We start from the raw sequence: 18,141 nt of genomic DNA, 5'->3' as shown, positions 1-18,141 counted from the left end.
TTTTTTGAGTGTTGACTTTATGAAAGGCAAATGCCATTCTCGTGCAATTTGTATGGGTTTGCAAAGCCAATTGAAGGAAATGTGCATATTGCACCGAGATATGCTAATGTGACGTCACATCCCATTGCTTATGTTAATGAGTCCCCCCCACTTTTTTAGAACTTGACCCCTCCTCTTATCACTATTGGATGCAGCTACCTCTGTCCTGTTGAGAAGGCACAGTGGGGCTCTGAGAACCAGCACGAGTCTGGAGTCTGCTTACCAGCTTAATTTGCAGATCTACTTTGGGCTTCATGGCTCTTTTTATGAACTGAGTGCTGCTCATGTGTAACATTTATTTATTGGGGTGTTTTGTGGCTTCTGGCCTCTGGCTGCCTGTCAACCTTGTACAGAGCAAAGTGACATTCATGTGAACTAACATGAATACCGTCTCATAATGCAACCAGTCATAACAACATAAGCAGCTAGTATATCAAAACCCTGCATTAGATCCCTAAAAACGAAAGGATGGGGACGGGACAAATAGGAAGGAGCATTGGCTTCTTCCTAAAATGGCAGAAGCTACCGCCAATCTGCGTTTGCTGGCACCCAGTTTGAATGGATGGGTGTGCCGGCTGAAACGCAACGTGATTTGCTGCCTGATTGGCTTCTGACGCAGCCTCCAGCAAGCCGGCAGGTGATGCCGGCCCGTGTCGAAGGCATTTGTGCTTTTCTGTCTGCGCCTGTCCGCGCTAGGCTAGCTGCTTGGTGCCGTCCTACCTCGATTCCTACACCCCAGCCCCCCTACAGTGGTGGGCCCCTCTATCTCTCGAACCTACCCTCCGCTTCCCCGGTACTGTTTGTTCTACCATCCTCTTCACTCTGCAAAGTCCAACGATGGCCTCCGTAGCTGCATACTTTGCACTGCTGAGGTAAACCACCTGCGATTCCGTGGCCCTATAGGACCTAACTACTGCCCCAGGCATGGTGTGCCACGTCTTCCCTGTCTGCTCTACGCACACAAAAGTTTGAACCTCTCTGGACAATGTCGGCTGCGCCCTTACATTACTTGATGTGCACTCTAGTGCAGAGTATGTATCCTAACATGTTTGCATCCGACCTGACCTGCAGTCTAGTGCTCAATATGTATCTCACTTGTCTGCAGCCTAACTGACCTGATCTGCGCTCTAATTCTAAATAGGTATCTTAACTGTCTGCAACCCCGGTACCATGAGGCGTGGCTTAACCAACTGCGCACCTACCCGATTTTGTCTTTTTGCGTAGCTGTATGCGTGATGTGGCCCCCATACCATGAGGCGTGGCTTTCCCAGTCTGTGCACCTTCCTGATTTTGTCGTTGCAGATCTGCATACCTGATGTAGCCCCCTGCACCATGAGGCGTGGCTTTCCCAGTCTGTGCACCTTCCTGATTTTGTCGTTGCAGATCTGCATACCTGATGAGGGAGAAAGTGAAAGTCTAAACGGGGCGGGGAAGAGACCCTGTTTAAAAGCAAAAGGAAACTGTATCAAAAGCACACTTTCAGTTGAACATTTCAAGATGTATTTAGGACCAAGACACACAGATCCTAACAGAACCAACTTTGCACAACTTATCCCAGCAGTTTAAACATGACATGTCATAACGTAACATAACGTTAAATGGCAATCCAAAACTATTAGTTTGTAAATGCAAATATGCTCTAAATGTCCTTTATTTATCCCAATGCAGTGACTCTGAGATCTTCTTCACCCAAGATGGCAACCGTATTGGAGGGACCTACTGGAAAGTTCATTACACGGAATACACCGATGAGACCTTCACTCAAAAGAAGACTAGGTCTGCAGCTGAACGGCACCTGGGGATACTGGGTACGGAAATCCTCCCCAAAGATGCACATCTATGGGTCATGAACTCTAACCAATATTTTGTAAACCGTCTAAACAATGGTGTTGGTTGATAAAAGGGTGGGGCGGGGTCAGTAAGAGTTTTTCATATGCTCATCCTGGCGTGGGCGAGTGGTAATGCACCAGTTAACATGACTGGAATCGATTTGTACTGCTCCTGCTAGCCCTGGTTTGCACCTGAAGGAAGGAGTGCTCTGCGGATCTGATACTAAACCTAGGCTACATATTATTTATTGGTTTCATACTGTGTAGATTGCCATATGATCAAGTACTTTTTTTAATTGAATGCAGCCTTCCCTGCATGTAAGTTCCATTTTGCTCCAACCTTCTTAGGAGGTTTTAAGGCATGTTCTCCGTCTCAGAGCCATGCTGCCTGATAGCAGCCTGGAAATAATGTTCAGTGTCAAAATGCAGTGCTAGGCGGCCAATGAGAAGGCTAGGATTATGGGCAAAAATGGCTGGTGCTCTGAAGCCCTTCCTAGAATTCTGAGGATCACTGTGCCACTGATTTCTCACCTTTGCAAAGTTTGCATGAATCTGCCATCTCTTTTATGTCTCCTACCATCTTTGCCATGTATTTTCTGTACACATTCTCAGGTAACCGCCTTCTCTTACACCTTTACATTGTCACACACTTTGTCGCTCCCAATCCCATTTTGTTGCACACTATGCCCTACTCCGGTCTTTCACCTGACCCTCCTTGTTCAGCCCCACACACCTTGGTCTTCTATTTTCCTCATGTATTCATTAGCTCTGTGTTATTTCAGTATTGTACGTTCACCTTTGGCTCTGTCTCGATTTTCTTCTTCCTCTACTGCCATGAATTCCCCCTGTACCCTTTGATTTTTTTTCTTTCACAGTCACCTGCCATTTTTTGCTTACTAACATTTGCTGCCACTTCGAGTGTCCCGTGGCAGTGCTCATACGTGGCCCCAGGAAACGCAGCCTGCTTAGCTTCAAAGCATTATTCTTTCTAATCGTCATTATTACCATGCCTTTTAAGATCGCACTCTATTTTGAACTGTTGGGATATGTACTACAATCTGTGTAACATGGCATGTTTCGAATGCATGTACGATTTTCTGTGTGGCGTAATTATTATCTTTGTACAAGCAGTAAACATTCTCACTGTGGCCTTTAGAGGAATAGCCTTTTGAGACATCTTTTGAAACCGTTAGCCAAAGCGTTGTTCCGATTGCCTGCGTAGTCCCAGTTCACCCCTCGCGCCATCTACCCGCCCCCTTTGCTATATGAAATGCCCATATGGCTCGCGCATTCATTTTGCACCACCTTAATGAAGAGGCAATCCCCAAAGAGCAATACCTAGTTGTACATTTTCGTACCAGGGGTGCCTCTTCTACCTCCCTGCTTTGAGTCTGGTCCTTCCATGTATGTTCTCATGCTTTGAAACTTTGTATGAGTTAAATGTAGAGCATTCTGGTGATGGCATTGCTTTGTCTACAGGTGTACATTTCCTCCCAGAGGGGGCATTGGGTGCAGGTCAGATCCATGTATCTAGAGGCAGAGGTGTCATCTCTTGCCATAAGCATTCATCCCAAACGTTTCTCATGTGAACAGGTGCCTTTTCTCATAAACACAACAAAGGAGATATTCAATTCTTCTGGAAGCAGCAACCATGAGTTAACTTTTAGTTTTCTAATATCACCTGAAACCATTGAACCCTAGGAGACTGTGTTGAGGCCACTCCCCAACAACGCACTCCTTCTGAACACTAGAAGCTAGGCAATGTTTAGAGACAGTCCACCACATTGAGAAGAGAAGCACCTGCCTTTGGTCATCCACAATGGCAAATCTGTTGTCGTTATTATTAAGTAAATTTTTGTTTAATAATAAGAAGCCTTGTTTGTTAAGGAGGCAGAGAAAGGGGGTGAGGCACTTCTAGGTACGATGGACACGTTTTCTTATCTTAAGTGCTCGAAGCAACGAAGGGTTCCTAGGGCCTGTCATAAAATATTCCAGTGGATTGGGCACAACGGGCAATGGCAGACTACAATTTCGCTGTCTCTGTAATTGTTATATATAGTCCTTCCATTGCCTACACCTGTTAGGAGGATATGTTGTGTATTGGCTTAAGGCAGCTCTATTAGAATAGAAATCCTAACATTTGACCAATTCTGTCATTGCAGGTAAATCCTGTTATTTCCTTAAACTACAGTTTCCATCTGCTAGAGGTGTGAGCATAAAGAAACATGGTTTCCGGGGCCCGGTTGCGTGTCTATTTATCAAGATGGCGGCTCTTACTTAGAACCCCCGAAGCACGGCGCCATTAATCAGCTTCTGCATTGAACTGCACAATATTAAATTCCTAGCAACTGACTTTGGAAAGCGTCGGGTTGCGAATTCATCCTAATTTCGGCCTGTAAAGACTGGAGGGGGTATCTATATTTCTGCCCTCTATATGGTAAGGTGGAGAAACCGAGCATCCCAGCCGAGATTCTCTATATGGTAGCTATGGACGAGCAACCAAGGCTTCATCTCTCTGGAGGTGATGCGGGCTGGTTCTTAAGTACAGTGAGTCCCCAAGCCCCCACAAAGGAATGTCCACACACTGTTATATACAAACACAGCTCTTTATATAAAATTAAGGTTCTGATAAATATACACAATTCAATAACACACTTTGTACGCTGGTAATACTATAATGATACATCTGTACAATCCTATGTGGTACCACACCTAGACTTTAGATTCCTTTAAAATGCATCAACTGCTGACAGTTATAACAAAGCATACAAATCATTCAGTAAGGTGCATCAGTAAGGCAGGTTAACCCTAAGCAATGGCAGAATACTTTCTTTGGAGAGGGACACAAAATTCTGAGTGAGCATCCCCTCACCTGGGCAACCTGTAATAATAGTTAATAAGCCCAGTCCATAAATGCTCAATAAGCCTTGCTCCTTGGTTAAAAGGTTCAACCACCCCAATTTACCTGAAGTGGGAGAGTTTCTTCGACGGTTCTTCGAGGATGGACCCCCTGTGAAGGAGCCACTGGGCGTTGAGATCCTCAAGGAAAAGTGTAACACTAGCGGTGATACAGCAGCTTGACCTTCGCGGTGCTCTTTCCTTGATGGTGGAAGTCCTGGGATGGTGAGACGTTGTAGTCCTCGATGCGAAATGGTCACAAATAAGACTCGGTGGACTTGAAAGACCTTCGGCGGTGACGGATGCAAGCCCGGCTGCGGGCGACGGAAGTCGGGGGCCGTGGTCGGCAGTCCTCTGGCCTGTCTGTGCTTCAGCCGCAGCACATACCTTCGGGATAGCTTCGGCGATCAGGACTCGACCACGGGATGAACCTCTGATCTTCACTCTGTCAGTGTCCTTGGGACGTCTTTGTCTGCTTCTGGTGGCGGGAAACGCACTGGCGGACTTTCCTTGGTAGCCGGCAACCTTGACTTTCTCTGGCGGGACAAGGTGTTCGGCAGTGATGGCAAGGGAGCCCTCTTTCAAATGTTCTTAGCTAAGGTGGAGCTTTCTCGGCTCTGGGCTTTGAGCAGCACAGCGTCAAGGTGTCCCTGCTTCTGGGTGACACGATTCGACTTGGCTTCCAGCGGTCACAGAAATCTTCCGACCCCGGTCGATGCTGATGGACTTCGACCCTCGATGTCCTGGCACTCTCTTCAGTATTCTCAGCAGTCCCCTTCTCTGGACATTAGAACTGGCTTCCAGGGTGCTTCGATTTAAAAAGAGCAGCAGTGTTTGCACGATGGTCCCTTGTAGCTCAGGGAGGGTCTCTTAGCCAGGTCCTCTTGGATCAGTCCTCGACAGACTCAACAGCTCTTGGATTACATCAAAGGAAATGCAGCAGCAATCTTCTCCTCCCACTGGGCTTCAAGGATCAGCTTAAAGTTTCTACTTCAGCTTTTGAACAAATTGGTAAGTGAGCGGTCCCGATTTATACACATCTGTCTCTCATTCACTCTGGCTGAGCCAGGCTCAGTCAGCCAATCGTACAGAAGGGCATTCATTCATGCAGGCAGACCGCCAATCGGGCTCACAGGCATTCAGGCCATTCACTCAACCCAGACACCCCTAATAAGGAATGTGGATTGCGGCAAGCACCCAGCCTTTCTGCACATTACACTGCATTCATGTCACTTTCAGGCATGGCTGTCTCGTTCATTGTGTCACACACACATAAACCAGACACGCATTACATGGAATGCATGTTGGTCACACACTCCATTCACACAGGTCCCACCCCAAGGGTGTACTCAACATACAGTCACTGGGGAGGTTCCAGCCAGTCTGGCCTGGACTTCCCCACAAGACCTTATATGGTTCTTCCACCCAACAGCCAGTCAGGGCGAAGGGACAGAGTCAGGGCTTCCCTGGACTTTGGGAAAACAAGGCAACCGGGAATAGAAACCAAGAGGCCCCAGGGGCCATCTTACCTTCTATCAGGAATCCAGAATTCGTATGGCAGGGTCTGGGTATCCCAAAATGGAGGATATTTAGCAGCTTCATGCTGATGTGACAGGAGCTATATCAGCCCATATCCTGCTCTGTGGGCAACACACAGATGCCCCAAAAACATATATTCGGGTACAGGATTGTACTCCCACCCATGGGTGCCATAAGGGTATCCAAGGGTCTTTGTTCACCACAACCAAAAAGAGGAAGAGCGGCACTGCCAGGGGTACCAACTGGACTCCTGTGTAGAAAATAAACGCATAAGGGAGTACAGGACAAGGACAGGGAGGCCCTGTCCCTCCAACGCATTTCCAGCATCGCACGTTCTGATTACCGACCTGGAAGACATGGAGCGTGCGATCAAGCCAGCTGCAGCAGGAGAGATGGAAGACTGTGTGAGCCGCGTGTGAAGGGCAGGCGCCCCCTGCGTCGTCTACTGGACCAGAGTGCTGCGAGGCACCGCTCGCTGCGAAGGCTGCGGCAAACCTGGGGTGAGCCCCGGCAGGGATTAACTGTGCCCATGTGCTCCCACCTCTACTAGCGAGGTGCGCGCTGTGGTGCTCGCACTGCACTGGCCAGAGAAAGGCACTCCACTAACAGTGTGGCAGCTGTGACACCGAGCTGCCGAGGCCGCCTGGATCTGAATGAGAAGTGTGTCCCTGCGACGAAAGCACAAATGCAACCTATCGCTACAGATTGTCTGGGAGGCTTCTAATCAGGTGCAAACCTGATGGCAAATGAAAATCAGACTCCATTGGTGCTGTCAGACAACTGCGGTTGGCACACATACCAAGAAGCTGGTCACACTGGAAGAGTGAGATAAAACAGTCTTGGAACACTGTAATTGATTCTCATTACCAGCAAAACATGTAGCTCCTCCTGGCCATTCCACACCTCATTAGTTTGAGTTTTGGCATTTACATCTCTACCTCCTCTTAAATCTTAGGCTGCAGCTGCCTGAATGCAGTGTGCAGACTGCTGTGATGACAGAACTTGTGCCTGTAATTCATATACTAGCTTGCCCACTGGCCACAAATACAGACCGCAATCTCAACTGTGGGAACTCAGACGGTCCCCTTCAAGGCAGCGTAGAGGCAAGATGAACCCATTACCTGATGGGGGACACCATCACGGTGAGTGTGTGCCCTGCACACCACTAACATGCCCTGCTGGCCTTTGAAGCTTATGAATGCTGCCCCCAGTCATTACCTTTGCTATTGAAACACACTGGACCACAGGGATATACACCTCCTACTTTTTCATCGAAACGCAAGTGGCCTGCAGAGACTCTGCCAATCTGTGCGCCAAGGGTGTTCTAACCTTACCGCCATTGTGAGGGCCCCATGGCACGGGGACATTCTGCATCCGAGTCCTGATGACTTGGAGGCTTGGAGGAGATCAATGACAGTAGCCTGGGGGGGCGTGGCCAGCGAGCACGGGATGAGGACGTGATTCCTCGGAGCTCCCGCGGCCGTCAACCAAATCCTGGAAATATCCTGTAATTTGGGCACCACAACGGCGGAAACTATATCCAGGCGCAGCGGAGCCTTGGGCGCTCGGGTCGTCATAATACCGACCCGAACCGCAGCTCCAGTCGGGAGCAATTGGTCCGAGAAGCCCGATGCGCCGGCAACGGACAAGATGGCCGCCGGAACGGCGACCTAGAAGAGGAAGCGTAATATGGCGCCAACTGCAGGAGGCAGACACCCTGCCCCGCTGGGGCCTGGAGCAGCCGCGCAAAACCATAGCGGAGAACGGAGAGCGGAGGGGAGAGACGAGCTCGTGGACTCCTGCCGGGCGGAACGAATCGTACGAGCGGGAGCCGCCTGCGACTGGGAAGGTAGGCGGTCCCCATTGCTGGCGCCCACACCACGCCGTGTGCTTCCGAACGCACACGAATCCGACCCCCCGCAGCCCCCGCGGATGCGTTTGACCGCCGGAGCGGCAGACGAGAAGAGGACGCGTTGCACGGCGCCAACAGAGGAAGGCAGACACCCTGCCCAGCTGGAGGGCGAAGGGGGGACACGAACCCGTGGAGCTGCCCGCAAGTGAGAAGGTAGACGGCCCCGCTCCTAGAGACCACATCCTCCTGTGTGTTTTCGGGCGTGCAAGGGCCCGGCCCCCGCGGGAGCGCTGTCTCGCCGGAGGCAGACCTGACTCCGTACCCCGCCCCGCGTGATAGAGCTGGTGGAAGTCTGAGACCCTGGGGATCGGATTTGAGAGAGCGGCACTGAGGCGCCGGAGACGACGCACCAAGCCAATGTAGTGTCCATCATTAAACACTACATGAGTAGCGACTGGAGTGCCTGCATACCTGAGGTGACCTGAGGCTTGGTGCTTGGGACGCAATCTGTAGACTGACCTCTTAGCAATGCCACAACGAGAGATCAACAACCAAGCACACAGTGCGGCAATAGAGGAGTAGAGGCAAACCAACCCACCCATCAACCGTTGGGCGCCAACATACCCTACCAGCTCCGGAACGGGGTGCCGCACCTACCCGCCCTACAAACAGCCTTAAGAAGCATACGTCACAAAGCCTTATAAACAGTGCGTGAGTGGGGCCGACCTCCCGAGGTCCACTAGATACCTTCAGATATGGGTAAGGATAAGGCAAGAGGCACGACAACGCAGAGCAAAATAGAGCAGTATGCGACCCCCGCCCAAGCCCTCCCGCCGGAGCAACCCGGTACTACCGCAACACCAGAAACAGAGGAGAACATTTCGCTGAAGGATGTCATGAACGCCATAGCAAGTTCGAGAACCTCCATGGAAAAGAAGATGGATGGCATCAGCGCAGATGTGTCATTATTACGCCACGACCTCCAAAAACTCACAGCCCGTACCGGAGAAGCCGAGGGTCGAATATCTGAAACAGAGGACAGTTTAAGGACGATGAACCAGCAAATGTCAGGAGCGCTAGCTCGCCTCAAAGCATTGGAAGAAAGGGTGGAAGAGGGGGAGGGTAGAGCGAGACGAAACAACATTCGGATCCTCGGTCTGCCGGAGAAAACGGAAGGAGCAAGCATGGAACTGTTTCTAGAGCAATGGCTCGCAGACATCTTTGCCCCCAAGACCTTGTCGAACTTCTTTTCAATTGAAAGGGCCCACCGAATGCCAACTGGCAGGCAAATCCCAGGTGCCCCGCCCCGCACAGTGATTGCGAAACTTCTGAACTATAGAGACCGAGACGCAATACTCCAAATGGCCAGAGCCAAGGGCACTATAACGTTCAACGGCTCCAGGATAGGTTTCTTCCCGGATTTCACTAGAGAAGTGCAAAGAGCTAGACAATCCTTTGGCCCTCTCAAAAAACGTCTCCAGACCCTCAACGTAAAATACGGACTCCTATTCCCGGCGCAGCTGAAGATATACTTTAATGAAACAACTGTGCACTTCACGGACCCAGCGGAGGCATGGAGTTGGGCGGCAAGACACCTGGAGGGTGACTGGAGGCCAGACGGAAGACAGGGTAATGGTAGGAATCGCCCGAGGCGAGACAGGGCACCTCCTGAACCCCCGCAGCACCAACCCCAGGCACAGCCAAACAGGGACAATGACTGAAATGGAGAATAAGGTACCCACTCGCAGTTACGCTTTGAGTCCTGGCGCCATGTTATTAGCCCATGCTAACAGCGAATTAACTGTGAACCCAATGTCTGTGTAACTGACGGCCCGGTCCACGCAACCCCCACAGCCGGAACAGGGCAACTTAAGACTAAGTAGTGTTATACCACTTGAGGAATAGTCCTAGGTTGATGAGTTGACTGTCCCCTGACAGTCGGTTGTATTTGTATGTTCGGGCGACAGGTACTTCAAGTTGGGGTGGAGTATAGGGTGGGGGATGAAAGGGAAAGTTTTAATGTTTGTTTTGTTCGAATTCATAGCATGTCCAACCACAGACCTAAAAACAGTCCGCTGTACATTACACCCTGCTGTACTGTGTATTGGAACCATATTCCCAACAGACACACTAAGGGGAGGCAGCTCTCCCGACCCAGACATCCTGCGTGTCCTCCAACGGAAAGCTCTAGATGACACACCCACAAACACACCCACCCCCACCCGATCGCCCCAGGTCCCTTAAGCTGCTCAGTTGGAATGTGAACGGAATGGGCTCTGGGATTAAAAGACGTCTGATTAAACAGCTGTTGAATAGGCACTCTCCCGACTTGGCCCTCCTATCAGAGACGCACCTAGCGGGAACACACTGCACCCTTTTTCAGAGAACAAATTACAGGACCGCATTCCATGCAGGGTACACGATGGGATCCAGGGGCACCCTTATTCTTATACACAAAAGGCTCCCGTTCTCCCCACAGGTGGTGGAATTGGACCCACGGGGTCGCTATGTGCTCATTCTAGGTTCACTCTGGGGCGAAACGCTGGCCATTGTGTCAATATACTCCCCACCCGGACTGGGCCAGGGACTCTTGGAGGACGTCACCGCTCTCCTGGGGACGCACCACCCAGATCGATGGGTCCTGGGGGGAGACTTTAACGACGTCATGTGCAATACTATGGATCGTACCCATCTTAGAGGGCGTAACCGGGATGCTCCCACGAAACTCTCCAACTTTGTGTCCGCCTTGGGCCTCCGAGATGTGTGGCGCGAATTACATCCCCAGGGTAGAGGCTACTCGTTCCACTCGGGAGCACATGGCTCCTTCTCTAGACTTGATTACCTCCTGGTCCCGAACACAGACCTACACAGGGCAATATCCGCTGAATACCTCCCTCGTGGAATCTCGGACCACTCCCCCCTATTGATTGAAATACGAACGCACTTTGTAACTCCCCCTAGAACGTGGAGGCTAAACAGCTACCACCTTGGCTTCCCAGAGTTGGTAGACCGCCTTACGGAGCTGTCCGATGAATACTTTGACATAAATATACCAGCAGTGGATGACCCGGTGGTGGTGTGGGAGGCTTATAAAACAGTGTTGCGTGGGGAAATCATCTCCTGGGTGGCAAACAAAAAGCGGGAGAGACTCCAAAAGATAGTAGAGGCGGAGGCTGAAATGGTCCAGGCCGAAAGCACGCACATTCTTGACCCCACCCCGCAGACTCAAAGGTCCCTCAAACAAACCACAGAAACCCTCAGAAATATCATGCTAGATAATGCCAGGCAGGCTCATTGGGACACCAGAGCGAGGATATACGAACTGGGAGACAAGGCGGGCAAGATGCTGGCCTGGCTGGAGAGGAGGGAGGAGGGGAGACGTCATGTCAGGGAGATTGTTGCCCCAAATGGTGTTGGGTATCAGACGGATGCTGAAATAGCAGAAGCATTTGCCCAGTTCTACGCGGAACTCTACCGAGCCCCGACAGCACCTTTCGACCCGACCCTACTAGATGAGATTACACTCCCAGCACTGACACCACAACAACGGGAGGAGCTAGATTCGGATCTCGCTGAATCCGAGATAGCCGAAGCCCTAGCGCAACTCCAAACAGGGAAAACACCGGGCCCCAATGGTTTCCCGGCCGAGACCTGGCAAAAACTTGGAGGGAATAAAATGGCGACCCCCCCTATACAGGATGTTTCTTGGTGCCCGCGACCAGGGCACCCTCCCACCTGACCTATGTAAAGCCACTATTGTGGTCATTCCCAAACCCGATAAGAGGCGCACTGCTCCGGGGGCTTATCGGCCTATCTCGTTAATTAACAGCGAAGCCAAGGTTCTTGCGAAGCTCCTTGCCAACCGGCTGCAATCAGTGATCCATACCTTGATCCACCCGGATCAATGTGGCTTTATGCCACACAAATCAACGCGTATGAACCTGCGCCGGCTCCATCTGGCGCTGGAGCGGGCCCCGATCATTGACACCCCTCTCGCCCTACTGGCAGTAGATTTTGAAAAGGCCTTCGACTCGGTTAGGTGGGACTGCCTTTGGGAGGTCATGAGGCGTATGGGGTTCGGGGACAGCTTCCTGAAATGGGTGAAATTACTCTACACTAACACTCGAGCGGAGGTCAGAGTGAATGGTTGGTCGTCCCGGTCCTTCCCGTTGGGAAAGGGCACGAGACAGGGGTGTCCCCTTTCTCCCCTTCTCTTTGCCCTGGCAATTGAACCTCTAGCCCTTTGGCTTCGACAAGACGCCGCATGGACGGGGTTCGGATGGCCTGAAGGGCATGAGGACCGTGTCTCCTTGTATGCAGATGACCTCCTGATTTACCTGGGAGACCCAGCTCGGTCCTGCCCCAAGGTGACGCAGATGCTTACCCGTTTTGGTGTCCTTAGTGGGCTTAAAATCAATTGGGGAAAATCAGTTCTTTTCCCGGTGAAAGGCAACGTGCAGGCTGACCCTCGGGAATGCCCGTACCGAACAGAACCGCAAGGTTTTCGATACTTGGGGATCTGGGTGACCACAAACCTGAGTGAATACACACTACGCAATTTTCAACCGGTCCTTGACCGTTTCGTTAATGACGCCCACCACTGGAGACTTCTTCCTCTTACGCCCATGGGAAGAGCCGCACTCTTTAAGATGATAACTCTCCCAAGGTTTCTCTATGTCTTACAAAATGCCCCACTAAGGATCCCAGACTCCGACTTTAGGCGGGTTGAATCCCTTTTTCGGGAACTAATATGGGGGGGTGGTCAACCGAGGATAGCGCTCACTACACTCCAAAGATCGGTCTGGGAGGGTGGGATAGGAGCTCCGCGCCTCCAAACATATTATTGGGCCGCACAGCTGGCAGTAGTCAACGACCTGCTTCATGGGGATAGGGAGCTCCCCCACATCAAGGCCGAGGTTGCAGCCATGCACGATACCGACCCGTGGCAACTGCTATACCAAACTCTTCCGAGACCCCTCCCACCAACGACCATGGTTCATACTATTGTGGTTTGGAAACAGGCGCATAGATTCGTTGGGTGGGAAAATAGTGTAACCGTGGCACAACCCTTGTGGAGAAATTGTAACCTGCCCGAGATAAAGAAGCTTCAACCATGGCCTCGATGGGTAAGGGCTGGAATTCTGAGGGTTGGGGACATTCTTGAGGAGAGGGATATAGCCTCGTTTGAAACTATCCAGCAAAAATTCCAACTCCCGGATACTGAGCGATACCACTATGTACAGCTGGCCCACGCCCTAAGAAACCACATACCTGCAGGCACCAATATCCCGTATTACACACCAATAGAACGTAATATGTTACCAGCTCTTATCCCCACCAAATGCACCTCCATCCTATACAATGCTATTACATCCTTTGCTACGCCGGAACTCACGACCCTGAAAACTAAATGGGAGGCGGATGTGGGGGTGATGGATCCAGAAGACTGGATCCAAGTACTAATGCACCCACGGGAGGTGGCCATTTCTTCCAGGATTCGGCTGGTTCAATTAAAGATCCTGCACAGGGTCTATTACCCCAGGACGATACTATATAGATGGGAAAGAGCCTTGAACCCGAACTGTCTCCGTTGCGGGGATGAGGAGGGGACCTTCTTCCACACCCTGTGGGCATGCCCCCAAATCTGCACCTTCTGGAATGAATGCTGTACTGTACTCGGCAATGTCTTGGCGTGCCGCATACCACTAGACCCGAAGATTCTCATTTTGGGGGCTCCGGTTGAGATTGAACTTACTAAATGGGGCAAGCTGCTCCTGAACACAGCAGCGGGACTGATGAAGCGCAACATAGCGCAGAAATGGGGAGCCCCGGAGTCCCCAACGATGGAGCAATGGGCAACAGATATGAACATTTGTGCCACCATAGAGCACCGAGTATATACCGCCAGAGGATGCCCTACTAAGGCGGACAAGATATGGGGGAGGTGGAAGGAGATTGGTCCCTAGAACCGGCTGGACCCGGTCGTATGCAGTAGGAGGGATATGGTCGGATTGCACTAAAACCTGGGGTAATGTCTTGAGTGATTGATATATGGTCTATTAATGGTTGTACTTTGGGAGGACATGCTAATTCATAAAAGCTGTTGTTGTGTAGTTTGGAATGTTTAAAACAATAAAAAATGTTTTATCAAAAAAAAAATGACAGTAGCCTGACTGCTGGCTGGCACATTCACAGCAGACATTTGCAACTGTATGTGACCCCGCTGGCCCCCTAGTTGCGTGGGTGCCTGCTCTGACTGCTCTCCTGAGGCGTGGCAAGAAGCTGTGTTGCCAACGTGCCATGAGCTGCGGGCTATTTCGTTGGTGCAACTGCCAGCTTCAGTACCTCCTCCGTAACTGGCTGAGACCCTCCTATATTGCAGAAAATGACAAAAGGGGGGTACCAAAAAACAATGCTCCATGAACCTCTATCCCAAAACCACCTGCAGTTGCTGAAGAGATCGGCACCATGGAAACTGAGACTGCGCCAGCGGAACTCACCAAAACCCCAATGCATGATGGCGTGCATGCAGGCAGGGTTCTCTGCGATACAAAGCAAGATCGATGATATCACCAGTACCATCGGCTCCATAAAGACGTGCCTGTTAAAAACAGATAAGCGACTGACGGAAACCAAGACACGAGTAAGTACGGTGGAGGATGAGGTGTTGACACTGAAAGCGGAGGTAGCAACACTTTCCAAGCAAGTACACCAGGCGGTGAAGAGGAACGAGAAGTTAGAATTGTGACCCGATCACAATAACCTCCGCATCGTAGGTGTTCCTGAGAGCAATACTGAAATCTGTCTGTAACTGGTTATAGAAACCACCCTTCTACCATTCCTGGGAAACCCCGCGCTGTCGCTGCAATTCGCAATTGAGCATGCCCATAGATCCCTGGCACCTAAACCTGGAGCACCCCCAAGGCAATCATCGCCTGCATCCTCAACTACTGCGACCGTGATGCCATTCTTCGAGTGGCCCAGGAAGAAGGGGACCTCATGCTAGGATCCAACAGGGTGCACATCTACCCCGATTTCTTGGTGTCCGTGCAACAGGAGAGAAAGACATTCCAGGCAGTAAAGAAACAGTTGTGTGACAGAGTCCGGAATTATGCAATGTTATATCCCGCCAAGGTATGCATAAAGTGTAACAGCAAAACATTTTTACACTCTACCCGATGAAGCAATGAGGTTCCTTGATGAGAACTTGCAGATGACATGAACTCTTGGATCGACGGCCTGTTAAGAATGTTGTCTTACCTACTTGCCCTCCTCATCTCTCTTATCTTCATAGTTATTACCCTGGATATTCCACGTACCTGCATCTTTTTGTTGCACAAAGTGATGACACCTACATACAGTGATACATGTCATGGAAGGCATACCGCCCTCCAGATATGTGTTAACTTAAGAAGTATGTGAATACTTGTGTTTCCATGTGCTTAAATCCATTAATTGGCCCAGGTTTGAACCCGTGCACTGGCCTCCCCATGCAATGTTGCATTGATAGCTGAATATGCTTTGGGAGTGGGCAGGGAAAGTTGGTGTTTCTAAAACAGCCCTTGGCAGACATTATGACACTCAACGGGTTAGCGCTGACAGTGGGATGGGGTGGATACGTGGCAGGGTTCGGCAGTGCCGGGTGATGACATGATATTGATGTTACCAGGATGGGGGAAGTGACATGTCTCCGCTGGAATGTACATGGGCTGGGAAATCTGGTTCAGAGTCAGCGACTACTCCTCCACACAGAGTGGCACAAAACCAAAATATGGTATCCACAGGAGTCTCATGCACCAACTAAGGGCTGTGAGGGATTCACCAGAAATTGTGGTAGAAACTGATTCTACACTACATTTTCCAGTATGGGGTCTGACATGGATTCACATGCTCATGAATAATCCCCGTCGTCAGGCTGGGAATCCTCGGTAAAAGAAAAATCTGTTTTGCTTTAGCCTGAAAACTGTATTTTAGTCTATAAACAATCACTGTCGTTTGGGTCATACTGCCACCATTCAATGACAGTTGTCTCCCTAAGCTCCATCCCTGGTGGCCATATTCAAATTTTTACTGCACGCTTCAGTGTTGGGAGTACGCACATATCGCTCTTCGTGCCTTTTTTGATACTTCAAGTTCTTTCGATAAAATGAGTCTTTTTTCACCGACGTTCCATCTTCAACCATCACTCGATTACCAGCATCAGGGACCCAGTTGTCGGTGATCTTCTCTTCTAAGTTTTCAAAGGCCCATGTTTGGGCCTAGTTCGTACCTCAACAATGTGAGAGGATTAGAGGAGCTTATTCAAGCTCGCGCCAAGTGCGGACTACAGAACATCTACATTGAGGATCGGCATCTCAAGTGCCTATATTGCCTGCATCTGGACCATGATGAAACGGGTTGCGAGATTTGCCGCAGCTTTCCGTCAAAGACCAGGGAGGACCATTACCACAGGTTAGCAGCGTGGCTCAAGTGGGGACGACCCCTGACTCGACTTCCCGGGCACAGCCATGCCTTACCCAGGACCGGCCAGTCCCAAAAGCGTGCTCCCTCTGAAAAGAGCTTGAGATCCTTTGAGGATGCCTCTGGTCAGAGGATCCAAAAGAAGGTTAAACACCACACTGAGGATCCCGTAAGGGTTGCCGCGGGACCCAGTTCAGAAGGACCCATTCCCCATCTCAATCGCCGTCCACGCTGAGCCTGCCGGAAGGGAGAGTTTAGCTTCCGTGAGGGATTCTCTGACCCCATCGGATGAGGGTGTGAAGGAGATGCCCAAGACCACATCAGCGTCGGCTCCGTCTGCCAAGACCTCTTCGTCGATGACCACTTCTTCCTCCACAGTGTCTGTTTCGTCGACAGTGACCCCGTCGACGACCAGGGTGACTGCCATCACATCGACGGCCCTGTCATTGGTCCTGTCGACGATGCTATCAACAACCATCGTTAATTCGTCAACAGGAGTGGCCATTACGACTGTGATGTCCACGGTGAAGATGACAGCCACTCCACGTGTGTCATGTACGCCCTCTGACGTCAACAGGCCCCCATCGTCACCTCTTACCCTCAGGATTCAGAGAGATTGAGGGAGCTGCTACCTCCTAGGGATTTTATCCCCAACGTGGGGATGGTATCCCAGGCTAGCCTGCAGGGGTCTCAGAGGCGGCCCCCACAGATATACACCAGCTCCGATGATGATCACCTTCCCGAAGGCTACTATTCGGATCATGAGTGGGTTCTGAGCCCCGTATCCCAGGAGGGATCACCAAGAAGGATTCTGGAGCCACATTCTAGTCCACAGATTAGCCCGGACTAGACACGATTCCGGTCTTGCCTCAGCCAGCTCCCACGGACATGTCTTTGGACATCTTCACAGTCCTCCACAACTTGGTGTCAGAGCTGCAGCACAGGCTACCAGCTGCCCCAGTTCCTGGACCAATCAGCCCTCCAAGACTTCCTATACAGAGTCCTCCTACGTTGAGGCCGACGAGGTCAAGGCACTCGCCAAGCCCTGCCAAGCCAAAGCGGAAACCTAGACCATCTAGACTCAAACGCTGTCCAGCGCCGCCGTTGCCAACACCGCCCCGGAGACTGATGAGCCCAGTGAGAGAGGTGCCTACACATACCAACACAGGCACAGCATGTAATGGTTTGAGAGGCAACCCGCAACACAGGGAGTTCCTTCCCTCCCCACTCAAGGTGTCACGCAACAAACTGTTTAATGTATTCTTTTATTCAGCCCTATCTCCAATTCTTCTAATACCCCTTAGATCCCTCCCACTGAGCTACCAATGAGCCAAGAACGAGGCTGGTGTACAGGAAATATATTTAGGTTTACTTGGATTAGATGTTAGGAAACTCACACTGAAATAGCAAACGCCACTTTATCTGTGGCACAACACAATAAACTTCTCTCAACATAAATCACAAAAGTGAGTTGAAAAGAACACAAATCACAATTCTTTACTTTCTTCGAGAAATAATTAGCGC

General features: G+C 50.7%; 1 protein-coding gene across 1 annotated transcript in view; it reads left to right on the top strand.

The window, feature by feature from the left end:
- Positions 1 to 18,141, top strand: part of HEPHL1 (hephaestin like 1) — a 537,160-nt gene that overhangs the window by 232,457 nt on the left and 286,562 nt on the right. The window contains exon 7 of the mRNA XM_069639277.1: positions 1,708 to 1,847. Within this exon, the coding sequence (XP_069495378.1) occupies positions 1,708 to 1,847 (140 nt within the window). The remainder of the gene's footprint in view (positions 1 to 1,707; positions 1,848 to 18,141) is intronic.

The sequence above is a fragment of the Ambystoma mexicanum genome, chromosome 7q, assembly GCF_040938575.1.
Source record: "Ambystoma mexicanum isolate Mex_15411 chromosome 7q, UKY_AmexF1_1, whole genome shotgun sequence".
Taxonomy (NCBI): Eukaryota; Metazoa; Chordata; class Amphibia; order Caudata; family Ambystomatidae; genus Ambystoma; species Ambystoma mexicanum.
Note: the sequence above shows the minus strand (reverse complement) of the source record. Positions and strands in the feature narration are given on the sequence as shown.